At 45.8% G+C, this 19,183-nt stretch overlaps 1 protein-coding gene across 3 annotated transcripts in view; it reads right to left on the bottom strand.

Annotated features, from left to right (window-relative positions):
• Positions 1-12,138: 12,138 nt before the first annotated feature.
• Positions 12,139-19,183, bottom strand: part of NRF1 (nuclear respiratory factor 1) — a 160,167-nt gene continuing 153,122 nt past the window's right edge. For all 3 annotated transcript variants that reach the window (XM_004382662.2, XM_023737100.1, XM_023737101.1), the window contains one exon: positions 12,139-14,026. In XM_004382662.2, the coding sequence (XP_004382719.1) occupies positions 13,863-14,026 (164 nt within the window). In that variant the 3' untranslated portion in view covers positions 12,139-13,862. The remainder of the gene's footprint in view (positions 14,027-19,183) is intronic.

Genomic DNA, 19,183 nt, shown 5'->3' with positions numbered 1-19,183 from the left:
CAATTACAAAATGACAAATATTGTATGATCTCACTTATATATAAGACAAGAACAGGCAAATGTAGAGAGACCAAAGTTTATTAGTGGTTACCAGGGGCAGGAGGGAGGGGTTAAAGAGGGGTTAATGGTAATGGTAAAATCGCATTGATTAAGGGTAGGGTTGCACAGCTGGTTAATGTAATTGCTGTCAATAAGTTGTACACCTGTAAAAAGTTGAATTGGCAAAAGTTGTGTGATAGATATATTTACAACAATGACCAAAAAAAAAAAAAAAAATGGAGTAGCTGCTGAGTTTATGTTAGTGGGGATTTGGTTCCTTGGTTTGGAGGTTTAGGGTCATTGTTTCATGGGACATCCCAGTTAATTGGCCTAATAATGTATTTAGTGCTTCTGTTTAGTGGTGTTAAAAGTGTGTTTAGTGGTCTTAAAATCTTACAAGCAGCCATCCAAAATACAATTGGTCTCTGTTTTCCTGGAGCAACAGAAGAAGAGCGTCAGGAAGAAGAGGAGGAAATGGAATGTGTGGCTAACAGCCTCCGGGAATAACTGCCTCCTTTGCCATGAGACCAGAACTGGATGGTGCCCAGCTACCATTGCTAAACATTTTTATCAAAGATTCTATAGAAGAATCCTGATCAAAAGAGGGAAGATGCAGAACAGAATTTAAAATTCTCACGGAATCCAGTCTTTCTGGAGCCATGGAGGCTGGATGAACCCCTGAAACTATTGCCCTGAGATACTCTTCAAACCTTAGATCTTAAACCAAAAATATCCCCTGAAGTCTTCTTAAAACCAAAGAGTAATTTAGCTTAACTAGTAAAGAATGTCTGCCTTGAGCACTGTGCTCTTTTAAGATCTATCTGTATGGTACATGAGACTAAATGGGCAGCTCCTGTCCAGAGGTGAGATGAGAAGGCAGACAGGGTCAGGAGCTGGTTGAATGGACATGGGAAAATGGGTGGAAAGGAGGAGTGTGCTGTCACATTATAGGGAGAGCAACTAGGGTCACATAACAATGTGTGTATAAATTTTTGTATATGAGAGAGACTAACTTGAATTGTAAACTTTCACTTAAATTACAACAATAAAATAAAATAAAACGTCTATCTATATGGGATCAAATTAACAACAGCAATTTGTAAGTTAGGAAGCTTAGGGGGCAGGGAGTGTATGTTAGTGGGGAAAACAACTCAGAAAACGAGGGTAAAAATTGTTTCACAACTCGAAGCATGTGCTTGTACATGTAGAAATGGTTGAATTGGTATATGTCCTACTGTGTATATTCTCAACAACAAAAATAAAAAATCATTAAAAAAAAAAAAAGTTCCCCAGTACCAGCTCCTAGCAAAGGCTAGCCTTAAGTGCAGAGAAGAGGTGGCTGCTGTGAGCCAACTAGCGCTCTTGCTGGAGCTAAGTGGAAAGGGCTGGGCTGGCTGCGGGAGGCGTATTTGGCAATGTCTAGGGACATGTGTGATAGTCACAACTGGAGGGGTGTTATTGGCATCTAGTCGGTAGAGGCCAGGGCTCTGCAAAACATCTTACAATGCACAGGACAGCCCCCCACAGGCAAGAATTATCTGGCCCTAATGTCAATAGCTGGCCCTCCGTATCTGTGGGTTCCATATCTGCAGATTCAACTAAACATGGATAGAAAATACTTAAAAAAAATTTTTTTTTCTCGTCATTATTCCCTAAATAATACAGTATAACAACTATTTACATAGCATTTACACTGTATGAGGCATTATAAGTAATCTAGAGATGATTTAAAGTACATGGCAGGATGTGTGTAGGTTATATGCAAATACTACACTATTTTATATAAGAGACCTGAGCATCCTCAGATTTTGGTATCCATGGGGGTCTTGGAACCAATCCCCCACAGATTCGGAGGGACAACTATAGAGTCAAGGTTGAGAAACCTTGCTACGGAAGGAAGGGTTAGAACGAGCAAGTTGATATCTGAGAAGAATAAGCATCAAGTCCTATGTTTAGGCTAGAAAAAAAAATCAATTGTACAAGGGCAAGAACGGAGAAGGCTGACTGACATGCATGTGGAAGGAAAGATCTGGTCATTTTGGGTGGCCATTTATTCACCTGGGTGGCATTGCAAGAGGGACAGCAGCTCATGGGAAGTAAGCATCCCATAGAGCCCTGGAGGAGAGGTCGGGGTACCTTCTTCAGAGGGTCTGCATCAGAGAGCTGGACCAAAACAGTGATAGTCGGCTACCCAGGTGCCCACCTGCAGATTACTGCTAGCTCAGTAAAATATTTAAAGAGATATTTTAAACATGTTTTCAAATCCAGCTTATTTTGTTTTTCATGAGGAGGGTCATTTAGGAAATCTCGTCTACTGTATTCCTGGAAACAACAACTCACCAATCTCCAGGAAAAGCTGAAACCGTGGATTTTAGCTATGAAAAGATTTAGGTGGGGATGTGAAGGCCATTTTCAGATGTTTGATGGGAACAAGAGCTTTCCAATTCTCGGTGACTCAGGACAGTGGAGCCAGGAGCAATGGTGGGCTTTGCAGAGGCAGGGTCTGTATTGTCTCTGAAGAACTTCTTAACTGATGGATCGGCTGGTCACTTACAAAGGGGTGAGCTCTCCATCTCTGGGGGTGTTTAAGCAAAGGTGTGGTGTGCTGGTGGGATATCAGCTTTGGTGCGAGGCTGGACCAGATGCTTTGTCACTGTGATAAGCGTTATGTTTATGCTTAGGCCGATTCCTAACCCGAGTGGGCACTTTCCACAACTCCCTCGACTCTCTAGCCACGATCTAGGCATTTTTCAGCTCACACTAATTGACACAGCTTTTTAAATGTATGTACATCTGTTCGGATGAAAAACAAAAACACGACAAATTAAGAGTTTTGCATTGATAGCTGTTGTCGTTAGCTGCCCTGTAGTCGACTCTGACTCATGGTGACCTTATGTACAACAGAACAAAATACTGCCTGGTCCTGTGTCATCCTCACAATAGCCAGCATGTTCAAGTCCACTGTTGCAACCACTGTGCCAATCCCAAAGGTCTCCCTTGCCCTTCCTGGCCCTCTACTTTACCAAAAATGATGTCCTCCTCTAGCAATTGATTCTTCCTGATGACATTCCCAAAGCAGAAGTGTCAGACAATAGTCTGTTGTGATCCAGAAGGTTTTCATTGGCTCATTTTCGGAAGTAGATTGCCTGGCCTTTCTTCCTAGCCCACCTTAGTCTGGAAGCTCCACTGAAACCTGTCCACCATGGGTTCACCTTGCTGGTATTTGAAAGACCAATGGCATAGCTTCCAGCATCACAGCAACATGCAAGCCACCACAGTAGGACAAACTGACAGACGGGGTGGTGGGCATTCATGGTCAATGTGTCTTTTCTCCAACACCAGATACTGAAAAGCCAGTCCCCCTAGTGGTTGGGGCTGGTGGGCAGCCCTGTATAAGGCGTTCTCAAAGCTTTGCCACAGGTATTGGCCAGCATGACCTGAACCTTCCAGGAATGGCAGCATCCCCCCACCCCTCACCACCACACTGGCTCCACTTGGGTTTCTCGGGGTGAGAGCCCGCCAGAAAAGAAGGCAGCAGGCCCTGGGGATGGTGGTAGAGGCAGCAACAAAGGCTTCCTCTTCCCAGCCGGCTCCATCAACAGAGATTCTTCCGGAGGGTCTCCTGTGTGTGCTCCTCCACCCCCAGTGCCATCCTTCCTGCCCTGTCTTGGAGGCCCCTGCCTTCTTGGAGTCGGCCTTCTGTCCCCTCAGCTTCTGCCTGCGAAGGTGGCATGGGGGCGGGAGTGGGGGCCGGTGCCTTTAGGGCCAGAAAAGGAAGGACACCTTCCTGTGGAAGTTGATAGGGGAGGTGAGATGCAGGCAGAGGTGCTCATGCACCCATATTCTCAGAGAGTTTAGAGGGGTTCACCATTTTATGAAAACAGATTTGTCTTTTCCAGTTGTATGGAAACAGAACCCTTCACTGCCACCAACTAAGCCAAGTCCGACGTGTTCTCTTTACGAAGCCCCCAGGGCATCTCAGCTCTGGGGCTGGAACATGAAATGGGTTTATTTTCTGCAGTCGCTGCCTTCGCTATGTCCTGTTGACTCTCCTTTTTAGCTCCTTGATGGCATTTTGAGTGGATTCCATAACTCTGTAAACCCACTCCATCATTAAGTCCAGTCCATTTGAAGCTTCAATCTCAAACCTGAGTTCAACTTCATCCTCTTCCCTGCTCTGAGGGAACGTGGACCCATGGTGTGTAGGGCAGGGGTATGGTCTGCATTGGATACACTTCCCTTCTCGCCTTCTCGGGGTCCAGGAATGGGAGGTGGAGGGTGGTGATCAGGCAGGGAGGATGGGAAAGGGGAGGCAGAAATCCTAACAGCTAAGCATTTTTCCCAAGGCCAATGACCCTAATAGCTCCTCTCCCATTTCTACACAGGTCTTCTTATATGGACTGGGTAGCGGCCAGTTGGGGTGATGGCTGGGGGTAGCAGGGCTGGTTTTGCAGCCTCTTAGCCCTAGCAGAGGAGACTGTCTCCTATGGCTGGTGGTTGTCTCCCATGTGGGGTTGGAATGTGGGGGAGAACTCTTTGTCCTCAGTGTGGTTCCTGATCACCAATTCCAGGGAATGGGGACCTCCTTCACAGCCATTTCATGTGGCTCACTGACTGACGGCTGCTCACTGTACTTGAAGTCACTGGTCCTCTCCACCCTTTCCTCATTCAGTTAACCTGCTGCTGTTGAGTAGATTCCGACTCATAGTGACCCTATAGGACAGAGTAGAACTGCCGCATAGAGTTTCCAAGGCTGTAAGTCTTTACGGAAGCAGGTTGCCACATCTTTATCACTGTGCTGGTGTGTTTGAACTGCCAACCTTTCGGTTTGCAGTCAAGAGCTTTAACCACTGTGCCACCAGGGCTCCCTACCTCAGACAGTTAAATGATCTATAAATAGACTCTTAAACATCAGAGTTTAGTCTCTCTCAGAATACTTTCAAAATTTAAATGTTTTAAAGTAATGCTCAAGGCTTTGAAATCCTAAGGAATGTAGTAAAAATAATCAAAGCTATTTCTTTGGCTACAAAAATACTGTGGAAGATGCTGAAAAGACTTCAAGGTTTCCTCAAAAATTAAAAAAAAAAAAATAGTGTTTTGTTTCTTTTGAGTAACTTGTGCCTTCTTTCCTTCTAGAAACTAACTACTTTTCCAAGACTAAGTGGAACCTTCCAAGCTAAGTGGGAACCTTCAAACCAGCACCACTGACCCCACAGTTGGCAAACAAGTGGCCTCCATTTATTTGGTCATGATTTCTCGTTCCTATGTTCTTATTTCATTGTATTGATCTTTTATATAACCTGCTTCAAATTCTGTTTGAGAAGATGTTAAAAATAACCTTTTTCATTGTGGGAAGATGAAAATGTTTTAAAATTACAGTATGCTGATGGTTGCACAACTCTAACCATACTTAGAATATTGAATTGTACACGTTAAACAGGTGAACTTAATGGTATGTAAAGTATATCTCAATAAAGCTGTTGGAAAAAAGCCAATCTTGACGTCACTAGGGGTGATGGGGGTAGGGGCTCAGGGGCACGCTGTTCAAGGAAGTTTGCGTACCGTAACGACCCCCTAATTTACTGACTCAGACCTCGGCCATGGCGCAGAGGCAATGCGGGGCTGGGGGAAGCTATTAGGACCCAGCTTCACTGTTCCCTGGTTGCACCAGCTTGGGCAGTACCGTTAAAGCTATCATTTGGTGAGCTCACACCAAACCCGACCCCTCATCGGAGCGCGGCCCCTTGTGGGAAAGGCCCCAGCAGCAGGTTGGTACCGAGTAACTTGGGACGCCTGGCCATCGCTGATTGGACCGGGGAGAACACGTGACCCCAGCCGACCAATCAGACCCGCCCTCCCGATCAGGGCTGAGAGTCGGGGATGCGCGGATGGGCGTCAGCGGGCAGGGTGGGTCGTGGGCTTCGCTCGCGGGAAATGGCGCCGGTCTCTGCTCACTCGTATCCCAGGTTTCTGCAGTTCGCAGCCGGAAAGGTTTTGCTTCAGACTCCTCCTAGGCGGCAGGCGTTTTCCCGCACCACCGCGTCTCATCCCACACACGCTGGGGAAACTGAGACCCGGAACTCGCGGTTTCTGTAGGAAGTAGCCCGGCCAGGATTGACCCAGGTCGGCCTGGCTGGAGCCCACCCACTCCTGCCCGGCTTCCTCGTGGTAACACAGGAGTCACACTTGACACAATCACTTCCCCGGGAGGAGCGAGAACTTACGTGGATGGCCACACTGCTGGTGATAAAGCCCCACGAACTGTTTATTATCCACAGATTAACCGCTGTTTTGAGGACCCGGTTCAAGAATCCTATTATGTCTATTAGTCTCCCTTCAGTTTTATCTTGTGATTTTAAAAAATAGATTATTTTCTATAACAACAACAAAGTCTACCTTTACATCTGTTTTCCACATTGAATTTGGTAAATTCTGATAAACTCCAGAATTAGATAATTTCCTTGGTTTAAACATTGCTCTTTATCAGAACTGTTGTTGGGTGACGTTGAGTGGGTTTCCACTCATAGTGACCCTATGTGACAGAATAGAGCTGTCCCCATAGGGTTTTCTAGGCTGTAATCTTTATGGAAGCAGCTTGCCAGGTCTTTCTTCTGCAGCACTGCTGGATTTTTTTTTTTTTTTTTCCATTAGCAGCTAACTGCTTAACTGTTGAGCCACCAGAGTTCTTTTCTATGAAAATAGCTCTGGGAAATACTTACAGGCATAAACGAAATGTTTCGAGTTTTGAGACTCTGGGTGAATCGAGGCAGGAGGGAGAGCAGGGGGGAGGTGAACCCTGCCAAGAGTCAGCAGCCTGGGTTGGAGTTGCAGCCCGGTGGCCCTGGGCCTCTTTCTGCTGCTAGCCTTTTACCTTCAGAGCCTAAATGAGGTGTGACGGCTAAGGTCCTCCCAGCATTAAAATTCTCCTCCTCACAAGGCACCAGGGAGCCGAGAGGCTGGGGCTTAGGCCCAACTGAGGACATCACAGTCCAGCTGCTTGGCTTCCTTGCCAGTGGTTCTTTAGTTTTATCGTAAACGGATCTCGCCTGCCTTCAGGCTCCGGGACTTTTAAAGAAGATGACATAGCTCATGCTCAAGAATATGCTCAGGCACCCACATTTCCACCCTCCCAGTGCATCGCAGGGCCAGGCTTATTTATTTCTTAGGAATAAAATCAACATTATTTTCACATCAGATTATTGAACAATGTTATCACTGGATTTTTGCAGAAGAAGTTTGATTAATGAGGATGTGTGGGAACCGGATGCTTTGGTTCTTTGAATTTTCTGATTAAGGAACCACCAGAACACTAGGTTTGCTCACCAGATGGGACGTATTGAGTGCCTGCTGCAAGCACTTTCCTGTGTGTGTGTGTACGTTGGAGGGGAGGGCGGTAAGAACAAGCCCAGCCCTGGGGGGGTGGGGTGAGGATGGGGGGCTGCCTCGGGCCTGCCCTGGACAAGGACCATGGCACAGTCCTGACTGCCACTGGGAGGGCTGCACCTGGCTGAGCTCAGGACACACCTGGAGGCTCCCTGTCTGGAGGCTACTTTGAAAACGACTCTTGGCGTGCAGTGAGTTTGCTCGTCACCTGCCCGGGTGGCTGGCACAAAGAGCAGAGCTTCCAGACCAGACACACCAGGGTTTGGCCCCAGCCCTCTACTGACTGGTCCTGCATTTACCTTGGGGAAGGTGCCGGTCTCAGTTCAACATCTAAAATGGAATCTCTGCTGTCTGACAGGGCTGTGGTGAGGACAAGAAATGAAGGGGTTGACATTTTGCGTTGTGTCCTGGACAGAGTGGCCATTCAGTAAGTGGCAGTTACAACTATTAGTTTCTTAAGGGAAGATAAACTCAGAAAAATTTGAGTTGCGATCCAGTTAACTGGTTTCACTGACAATTTTATTTAAAAGTGCATTTTAGGGGGACAGTTTCAGCCTTTTCCCCAAATATTAAGCTGCCTTTAAGAAATAACCATTTGCTCTTGTCCCCTGCAGTCATCCATTTCAGATCACAAAACAGCAGCAGCAAGTGGCGTTTCAGGGCACAGATTTGGGGCCAGCCTCTAAGTTTGTATCTTGGTTCTACCTCTTAGTGGCCACATGAAACTTGACTAAGTTATTTAACTTAACCTCTTTGTGCCTCATTTTGTTCATATGTAAATGGGGATAATAATACTTTGTAAACATTAAATAAGTTCATAGATAGGTAAAGGCATATTGTAAGGGCTGTATAATGTTAGTAATATTGCTACTATATATAAATACTCTAATTGTGGACAAGCTGTAGTTCTCGTTAACAAGAGATAGGAAAGCCTCCAGACAGAGCTTAGGATCCAGGCCTATCCTTGCCCCCTGAGGTGGCTCTGGGTAAGTCACAGGTTCTCAGGGGACCCTGGTTCCCATTCTGCAGATGCACCTTATCCCTGCTCAACCCTTTGCAGAGATACACTCCAGGCCACCAGAGATGAACAAATATTTGCTAACAGTCCATCGGTTTTCAGGAAGAAGAAACTCAAATTCTGAGTGGGTTGGGGACTCATCTACAGCCCCAACAGCACCGGGAGTGGATGGCAGGTGGAGACAATGATGCTCCCCTACTGTTTCTGTCTGGGCCATTCCTTAAGCCCTGTCTCCCCTCTTTAGCGCACCTCCGCCAGCCTGAGTGACCTTTGGGAAGAGCTAAGTACACAGCAGAGGCCAGGTGGGAATGCACTGCCAGGCGACCTCAGACTCTGGCATCTGAGCATCAGCTGTGTCTGGGCTGAAGACCTGGGTGGCCTGAGGCCACTGAGCTGGAGGTGAGGGGGGAAACGTGGGCTCCTCACCCTGTCCCCACGTGGCCTGTGTTCCAGACACTGACGCTGCAGGTTCCTCCCTGACAGGAGGCACCACCGGCCTGGTGCGAGTCTGTGCCTTGCCTGCGCCGAGGCCTTGGGGGGCACACCGAAGGGAAACAGGCCGCAGATGGGGAGGAAGGACTCAGGAGGGGCAGCCTGTGCCACATGAGGGGGCACGGCTGGAAATCAGCCTGGCATGGGTCTGAGAGGCCCGGGGTGCACAGCAGCCTCAGCTCATCCTACTGGGTGAGGGGCTCTCCCCTCTGGATCTTTTGAGTTTCAACAAGTCCAGCAGTCACCAGGATCGCCAGTGGGTCTTCTCAGCCGTAGGACTTAAAGCCAAGAATGCTTAGCCGTCTCTCGGTTTCTGCAGACGATAAGCTCCTTACTGAAGAGGACCCTTAAGGAGACAGCGAGAAAATAAGTAACTCGCTCTTCACAGTGCCCCTCCCAGATGGCACCGCATCACACTTGGTGGCAGCGACGTCTGTGTGTGTCTCCTCCTCTAATCCTGGTTGTCACAGGCAGGGTCCCTGCTTTACTCACCTGGCAGGTGGTGGCCTACACGAACTTACACAGAAGTGACCGTCAGGCCAGCTCTAGAGATGGGTTTGATTTTGCCTGCAGTGTAAGGAATTTAAAAAATTTTTTTTAGGGTTGAGTAAGTATTTATTGAATGAATACATTTTAGTAATATTTGAAAGAATAATTGTATTAGTGAAATGAGGCTAAAGATGCTTCGAAATGTTTTCTTTTCGCTGATTGACAACTAATCGATCATTTGATTGGTAACTTTCATATTGCACCCTAAAATAAGACAGATACTCTGTCAGCAAGGAGACAGCAGACTAGCTTCATTTTTTATCTGTTAAGCTCTTGAAAAAGAAAGCAAACCAAACCATTTTTAAATTTAAGAAACAGAGACACTGTTGGTGCTCATTATACCAACACACTTTTCAATATTCAGAACTATCCCGTAAAGTAAGTTAGTAGTATCCCCTTTTCACAGGTGACGGAACCAAGGCTCTGAGATTACCTAAAATGAGCAAGACCACATATTTAGTAGGAGGTGCACCGGGGTTAGAATCCAGATCTTACTTCAAAGTCCATGGTTTAAAAAAAAAAAAAAAAAAATTCTTCTGTTATAAAAATCTCCAGCTTCTTCAGACAATTGTGAAGAAGAGGCAGTAAGGCCCATGTTCTGCCAGGTGACATCTGCTAACACTCAGGAGTGGCTGTTCCTAGACAGGATGCCCCTCTACATGTCTGTCACAGCCTCTCCTCTCACACCTGAGCCACATCTGCTCCACTCACGGATCGTACCAACATGGCCCCATAGGCAGTTGAGTTCGAATCTCCTGTTGGATTTAGGTGTAATGGAAGCAGAGGTCTCCATCAACCCCACCAAAGAAAGCTTTCAATACATGCTTGCTGGAGGCGACATGGGGGCTTGCCAGGCAGATGGCACGCACTGTATAGTAAGGCCCCCTGAAGGCGGATCTGTATAGCCCAGCTGACCCACGGATAGCCAGCAGCGGTGGTGTGGCTAATCTGGTCTTCCCTTGCTGAAGGCAGCTGGCTGTGTGCTGTTTGTGCAAGAACAAGGGGGACACGTGGACAACTGGCTTTGTTGAACCCGTCCAGCATCAAGGAAAACTCTCTGGCTTCGCCCATTCAATTACTCTCATCATTACCACCAGGAAACTGACCAAACAGCCGGCAACAAAAACAAAGGGACGAAGGTGGCAAGGAGGGCGGCATTCCAGGCCCAAAACCACTGAGGAAGGGCCTGAGCTGGGGTGGGCCAGGAGATACAGCTGGAGAGACGGCGGCTGCCAGGCTGAGGCAGTGAGCTGTGAGAAACCGACAAGTGAGGATGTCAGTGGATGGCTTGGCATGTCGTTGTGGTGAAGTGCCGTTGCATCGGTTCCGACTCGTAGCGACACTATAGGACGGAGCAGAACTGCCCCATAGGGTTTCCAAGGATTGGCCGGTGGATTTGAACTGCCAGTCTTTTGGTTAGCAGCCTAGCTCTTAACCACTACGCCACCAGGGTTCCTTGTTGTTAGGTGCCAGCAATTCCAACTCCTGGTGACCCCAGGTGTGCAGAGTAGAACTGCTCCATAGGGTTTTCGTCAAGGCTATGACCTTTTGGAAGCAGATCACCAGGCCTTTCTTCCAAGGCACTTCTGGGTGGGTTCAAACCGCCAACCTTTCAGCTAGTAGTCAAGGACTCCTTGAGAAGGTTAATTCATTCCAATGCTAAACATCACTCGTGTTGGGAGAACCTCCCAAGATGCAGAAACACCATCTCCCACCCTGATTTTTAATGTGGGTATTAGTTCCTAAAAAAAGAACTCCAGAGTAGAGGTTCTCAAACTGTCTTAAAGATGCTTCCAGAATGTCATTACAGATAGTCCCTGATTTATGATGTATTCAAGTTATGACAAACTGCACTTATGACTGTCTCTTTTTATTTTTTAAAAGACTTCTTTTTATTGTGGTAAAAGTGTATGTAATAAAGTATTTGCCAATTCAACAAGGTTTTTTTTTCCTTTAAACAACAAAAGCTGAATCTATTTGTTGGCCAGGGAACACGCACTGTGAAGAAATTCACTCAGTAGTTCTCTAAGAAAAGAAATGTTTCATTCAAACCCACTGCTGTAGGTCGATTCTGACTCACAGCCAGCCTACAGGACAGAGGAGAACTGCCTCATAGGGTGGTTTTTTTTTGTACATCTTATCATTAGTCATATATTGCAGCATGTAATTTGCTAATGTTATCATTCTAAGATGTTTACTTGTAGATGTTCAATTTTATGATTTACTGTTCAAAACACTGCCAGATTTATAAAGATACTGATAATAAAAGGCAATATTCATGAAATCTAAAAAAAAAGAGGTATTTGATTTACGTCAGAACCGACTTACGATGGAGTCGTCAGAATGGAACCCCACGGAACCCTGTTGTTAAGGGACTACCTGTATACAAAACCAGTTCGGTGGAGTTGCTCTGGGGGTGGGGGTGGGGGTGAGGGCAGAAGGCCCCGCTCCAGCCTCAGCTCCCTCCTCATGGAACGCCAGGGAACACAGTTCAAAAACTACTCATCTTGAGTACAATTAAGAAAAGCCACCCCAAGAGATAGCTCCTTTCGCCTAAGAGGCCAGGTGCTCCTAGAGAGACGAACAGTTCCAGTTCCTGTTGCCACATTTGTAACTATTTATTGAATGAGGCAGTCATAGACAGAATGGAGAACAACACAGAATCCATGCTCTGCTACTGGGGTTTCGCTTTCTTCTTCTTGGCAACTTCCCACATTAGTTGTAGGCTATTTCACCACAAAGGAACGTGGACTTTAAAGCCCTTGGGTAGCTTCACAATGATAAAAAATAATTAAAAAAATAACAAATTGTAGACCTAGGATGTTTATATGTAAATTTCCCTTCCCTCCCCACCATTATGTACAGAAAAAAAATACAAAGAACATTGGATAGTTTTATATAAAACAAGCAAATACAAGAATCTGAAACTTTCTCAAAGGCTGAGCAAGACATGAAGAATCTTTTAATGTCGCATTACAAAAACACATTAAATACACTATCACACACGCAGGAGACCCGGAAGGGGAAGGAGCAGAGATGTGGCCTGTACAGAAGGTGGGTGAAGCCGGCCACTGGGGCTCAGGGCTTGCGGGGGAGAAATAGCAGAACTGAACTGAAAAAGCACGCCCGGACTAACCAGCACCTGTGAGAAGGAAAGCTGGCAGGGCTGGGGCCCCCCAGGATGCACCCAGAAACACGTCTACAAATCTGCAGTCCCTTCTGAAGCAGGACCTGACCCGGGGGGCTGGAAGGACACCCTCAGTCTTGGTCTCTTCCAATACAACACCCTCAAGACGCTGCCTGATGCGTGCCAGGGATATCTGGTGCCAGGGATATCTGCGGCTCCAGAGCCGCCTTTGTTCCGCTACAGAAAGTTACAGGAAAGGACAAAACTGCTCCACTGGTGTATACTGGTCTATGAAGACTTCTGTCTCCCACCTTCCGGCCCCTCCCAACTCTCTCACCCCCACACGCACCCACAAACACACACTCACACACTACTCAAACCCTTAATACTTCTGTCACCTTCAGTTCATATGCACAACCAATTCAGGACTGACCTCAAAACCAGAGCAACATTTTAATAGTCATGAGACCTAGAAGGTTTCCTGGGAACAGGAAAAGATGGGAGGCTGAGAAAAAACCTCTTGTCCCTGCCTGGGGGCTTCAAGGACAAGGTCAGCACCTGGGCCAGCCCGAGGAGCGTCTGGGCTGCCAGACCACGTGGCCTCTGGACCCTGCACGTGCATTTTCTGGACCCCATCCGGTTCTGGAACCTCAGTCCTCAGGTGAGCCCAACAGGGAGAGTTCTGGGCAGCCACTGGGAGGCAGCTTTGGTGAAGGGCATGGTCGCCCCCGCCTGAGGTTGTCAGTAGCTCATCGCATGACCCTGGTATGAACAAGAACCAGGTGGCTGTGTCTGGCCTCGTACCTACCACCCACTAAACTGGGTGAATTCTTCTTCCCACAGCTCACCTTCATTTCATACAGATAATTCCATGCGGGTTTCATATATATATACATATATATATATGTAAATGTGTATGTCCATATGTACACATATACATATATTCACACTCACACATACACACACATAAGTATACACACACGTTTCCGCAGAAAGAAGTCCTGCCACAATTTGGCTTTTTCGGGACAGTGAAACGGAGTACACAGTATCTTACTCCACCGATCCCAGAAAATTAAGAGTGGTGCTTAAAAAAATGCAATCCCAAAATCCGCTGTCTTTCTTCCTTTTTAAAAAAAGGGTTAACAAAACTTTTCTTCCAAAGTCGAGAGACTTAATTCCATTTGATTGCACCTCTGCAGACGTGTAAAAAATTGTGAAGTAGACTAGAAAACGATGCCATGATGTGGTTACATGTCACTGTTCCAATGTCACCACCTCCACGGCCTGGCCATCCATGGTGACTGCGCTGTCCGATATCCTGGTGGTCACAGGGGCCATGGCCACTTGCACGGGCCCATTGCCCTGGGCGAGGCTGGTCACCACGGTCTGGTACATGCTCACAGGGATCTGGACCAGTCCTGGGGAGACAAAGGGAGATCGTTGGTGGGGTTGTGCTCAGGGCCCAGATGTTCCAGCCCTGCAGGGACCACTGTCTGCCAGCCCCAGGCCACCATACACCCACTGTCCAGGCACAAACGAATCTTTTTTCTCACCTCATTTTAACTGACTCAAACAGAATATTACAAAAGGTTTGGGGAAATTGTGAAATATGCCTTAGGGTAGGGCCTCCCCAGTTTGCCAAGAGGTAACCCTGCCTGCCTGCCTTGCCATGAGGGGTAGAGGCCTATCACGGTGCCTTCCTTGTTCCCCAAACCCACGCCCTCTGAGCGCCTCTGTCCTCTCAGACAGGTCGCCATGAATCTGTCTCTGATATTCTGCTGCACTGCCTTCCTCGACCTTCCTTCTGACTATGCTCATGCTTCTCTCAGCTTGAAAAGAAAACTTGTCTCTCCCCTCAACCCTGTCCTGTTCTCTGCCCCATCTGTGTCCCCCCAGAGTCAAACTTATTACAAAAGAGGTCACTGGTTACCTTATTTTTAGACTTCACAGAGCAGTAAAATTTAAAAATACATTTTTGTATCAAATTAAAAAAAAAAAAAAAGAAGACTCCAGCCGCCTCCTAATATCACTATTATTTGACAACAGACCAAAAAAAACCAAACCCACTGCCATAGAGTCAATTCCGACTCATAGCAACAACAGAAAGGATGGTTTAATACCAATAATGAAAGCAGCACATTATCTCAGAAAAGGGCAGTCCTCCCTAGGAAAGGAAAAGTGGGTAACTTTATATGACATATTACAAAAAAAAAACAAGGCAGAATAAATGCACATATCTATCTCTTCTCCTGAAACTAAAATTATAGTAAATGGGTGGGTGGGGGGGAAGGATATAAATGAGGGATGCCAACATAGTTTTGGAAGATGCAAAACAATGTAAAGCGGTTCTGCCTTGGCAGAGGGGTGGAAGCTGTAAGTTCTGTGCTCAGAGGGGGCACGTGAAGAGGAGCGAGCAACTCAGGCCAGAGCCCTGTAGGCTTGGGACCCGGAAGTCGAGCTGTGGCAGAAACGGGGTGAGGCTGAAACAGGAATGAGTTGAAAGTCTGTACTCAAATGATTGGGTTAGTAGGTACCCTAACACCAACACCCAGACCTGTGTCCCCATGATGTCTGAGATTCATTCACTGTACTGAGAAACTGACCTGCAGAGATTCAAGAAGCCCTATAGCTGGGAACATCTGGAAGAGAGGGAGGTGGGTAGGGGCCCTGAAGCCGACAGGTCAGCCAGCTCTGGCCCCGCCCACCCCACTACCTCCAACCCACATTCCAGTGTGTCACTCGTAAGGAACACAGAGGTAGCAGAGATGGTGTGAGGAGAAGAAAATAAAAACAAAGTGCCCTGAAAACTCTAATATCCTTAAAGACACAAGAGAAGATGGGATATTGTAAAAAAAGAATACGGGAAATTTTAAAAAGAGCTCTTCAAAATTAAAAAATCTCATTGATGGTCTAAGATACAACTGTTAGTCTCTACTCGTCCAGAACAAAAGAAAAAGAAGGAAACCAAAGTCTTAAAGAAGAAACTAGTCTACAGGACTATTACATGAACCGTGGCCTCATCTACCTTGAGACCAGAAGAACTACATGGTGCCAGCTACCACTACCCACTGTTCTGATCAGGGCCATTATAGATGGATTCTGATAGAATGGGAGAAAAATGTTGAACAGAACCTCAAATTCTTAAAAAATCCAGTCTTACTGGACCAGTTGAGACTGGAGGGCTCCCCAAGACTATTGCCCAGAGATACTCTTTAAACCTTAAACTGAAACAAGCCCCTGAGGTCACCTTTTGGCAAAATAACAGATTGGCTCACAAAATAAAGAATATCACCTGTGAGTACTGTGCTCCTTTAAAAAACCATCTCTATGAGACCAAACAGTCAGCAATTACTTTAAAACAAAGACGAGAAAGTAAACAGACAGGGAAACTAGATTAACGGCAATGGAACAACCAGAATGGAAATAATGAGTATGCTCACACATTGTGAAGAACAAATGTCACTGAACAATTTGTGTAGAAATTGTTGAATGGGAAACTAAACTGCTATGTAAACCACCAAAAACACAATAAAATATTATTAAAAAAATCTAATAGATGAAATAAAATCAGAAGAAGGATCAGAAGATAAAATCAAATAAATCTTCCAGTGAGTAGAACAGAAAACATTAAAAGATGGAAAGCAGGGGAGAAAATATGAGACTTAAAAATAATCCAAGTACATTTCACCAAAGACATTCAGGTGGCTAACAGACACAGGAGGAAATGCTCGCAATCATCAGCCATTAGAGAAATGCAAATCAAAACTACAATGAGATACCATCTCACCCTGACATTACCGGCACTAATCAAAAAAACCAGAAAATAACGAGTGTTGGAAAGGCTGAGGGGACACTGGAACTCTTATGCACTGCTGGTGGGAATGCAAAATGGTATAACCACTTTGGGTAACGATATGGTGCTTCCTTAATACCACACAATCCAGCAATTCCACTCCTAGGAATATATCGCAGAGAAATAAGAGCTGTCACACGAATAGACATATGCATATCCATGTTCAATGAAGCATTATTCACAATAGCAAAATGATGGAAACAACCTAAGTGCCCATCAACAGATGAATGGATAAACAAACTATGGTACTTACACACAATGGAATACTACGAAATGATAAAGAACAATGATGAACCTGCAAAAACATCTCACAACATGGATGAATCTGGAGGGCACCATGCTGAGTGAAATAAGTCAATCACAAAAGGACAAATACTGTATGAGCCCACCATTATAAAAACTCATGAAAAGGTTTACACACAGAAGAAACAATCTTTGATGGTTATGAGGGAGGGGAGGGGTGGGGAGGGAAAAACACTAGATAATAGATGAATGCAACTTTGGTGAAGGGTAAGATAGTAAATAATTCTGGGGAAGTCAGCACAACTTGACCAAGGCAAAATCATAGAAACTTCATAAACCCAAACAAACCCGTTGCCACTGAGCTGATTCCGGCTTATAGCAACCCTATAGGACAGAGCAGAACTGCCCCATAAGGTTTTCAAGGAGCAGCTGGTGGATTTGAACTCCCAACCTTCTGGATAGCAGCCCAGCTCTTAACCACTGTGCTTCACAGACACATCCAAACACCCTGAGGGACCAAGTTACTGGGCTGAGGGCTTGGTACCATGGTCTCAGAGGGTATCTAGCTCAATTGGCATAACATAGTTTACAAAGAAAATGTCCTACATCCTACTTTGGTGAGTAGCATCTGGGGTTTTAAAAGCTTATGAGTGGCCATCTAAGATACATCTACTGGTCCCAGCCCTGTCTGGAGCAAAGCAGAATGAAGAAAACCAAAGACATAAGGGAAAGAAGAGTCCAAAGGACTAACGGACCACAATGACCACAGCCTCCACCAGACTGAGTCCAGAACAACTAGATGGTGCCCGGCTACCACTGCCGACTGCTCTGACAGGGATCAGAATACAGGGTCCTGGACAGAGTGGGAGAAAAATGCAGAACAAAATTCAAGCTCACAAGAAAAGACCAGACTGATCTGATACAGTCTGGAGGAACCCTGACCAAAGTATGGCCCCTAGACACTGTTTAACTCAGTACTGAAGTCACTCCTGAAGTTCCCTCTTCAGCCAAAGATTAGACAGGCCCATAAAACAAACAATAACACACACAGTTCAACCACGTATATGAGACTAAATGGACACACCAGCCCAAAAGCACAGACAAGAAGGCAGAAAGGGACACGAAAACTGGACAAATGGAAATGGGGAACCCGAGGTTGAGAAGAGGAGCGTGCTGACACATAGCAGGGTTGGCAACCAATGTCACAAAACGATTTGTGTATTAATCGTTTAATGAGAAATTAATTTGCTCTGTGAACTTTCACCTAAAGCACAAATAAAATAAAAATAATCTAAGAATTCCAACCTCTGATAAAAGAGAATTCCAGAGAACAGAAAAAATAGAAGGTAGGAAATTATCAGACACGTCCTAAGTAAATTTCCAGAACTGAAAGACATAAGTTTCAGATTGAAAAGACCCATCTGATGTCCACTACAACAGAAGAAAACATTCCAACACTAAGATGTGTCTTTGCAAAATTTCAGAACACCAGAGATAAAGATCTTAAAGGCTTCCAGAAACACACACACACGTCATATATGGTACAAAGATCTGGGAATCAGAGCAGTGCTGGGCTTCTCAACAGCAAACCTGGAAGCTAGGATGTGATGGAGCAATGCCTTCCAATGTCTGAGAGAAAATGCCTACAACCTAGAACTCCGTGCTCAGTCCATGAAATGGTGCCCATATCAATTAAATGTGAGGTAGAATAAAGACATCTTCAGACCTGTAGGCGCTCAAAATATTGGCCACCCACATACCCTTTCTCAGAAAGCTCTAAAGGATATGCTCCACAAAAATGAAAGAGAAAACAAAGAAAGAATCAGGCGTGGGATCCAGAAGACAGGGAATCCAGTATAGAGAATGGTGATGGGAACTATGAGATGAAGACAAGGGGCCCAGGACGAGGGCTGTGCCGGGAGCCGGGGGTGGGGGGTAAGCGGTGGGGGGTGGGAGAGGGCGGGGAGGACAGAATGTTCTAGGCCCAGGACAAGGGCTCTGCAGGGGCCCTGGAGGAGGACAGAATATTCTAGGGTAAATAGGGCAGTAGGATCTGATGGGCTTGACCATGTGGGAAAGAGGACCAAGAGGGGTTTTCCAGAGCTGTTACAGACTCTGGATAGAACCAGTGATGACTACTTAAAAAGCAGAAGGGGGAGGAAAAAAAAAAAAGAAGCACTAACTTGAAAATGAAAGTTGTACAAAAAGAGAAATGTAATCATAATAATTATAATGCACTCCTCCTGGCAGTGAACAAGTTTTACGTGGTTATTATAAACATAGATACCAAGTTAACAAAGAATTGTGATGTCTCAACTCAAGAAATAATGATATAAGACTACTATTTAGAGCAATGAAGATACATATCAGAAAAAAGACCGCAAAGAGTTGTCTCTGGGGTACATAACTTTTTTTTTTTAATAGTTTTTTATTTTATTTTATTTTATTGTACTTCAGGTGAAGGCTTACAGAACAAATA

Source organism: Trichechus manatus, unplaced genomic scaffold (assembly GCF_000243295.1).
Source record: "Trichechus manatus latirostris isolate Lorelei unplaced genomic scaffold, TriManLat1.0 scaffold00097, whole genome shotgun sequence".
Lineage (NCBI taxonomy): Eukaryota > Metazoa > Chordata > Mammalia > Sirenia > Trichechidae > Trichechus > Trichechus manatus.
Note: the sequence above shows the minus strand (reverse complement) of the source record. Positions and strands in the feature narration are given on the sequence as shown.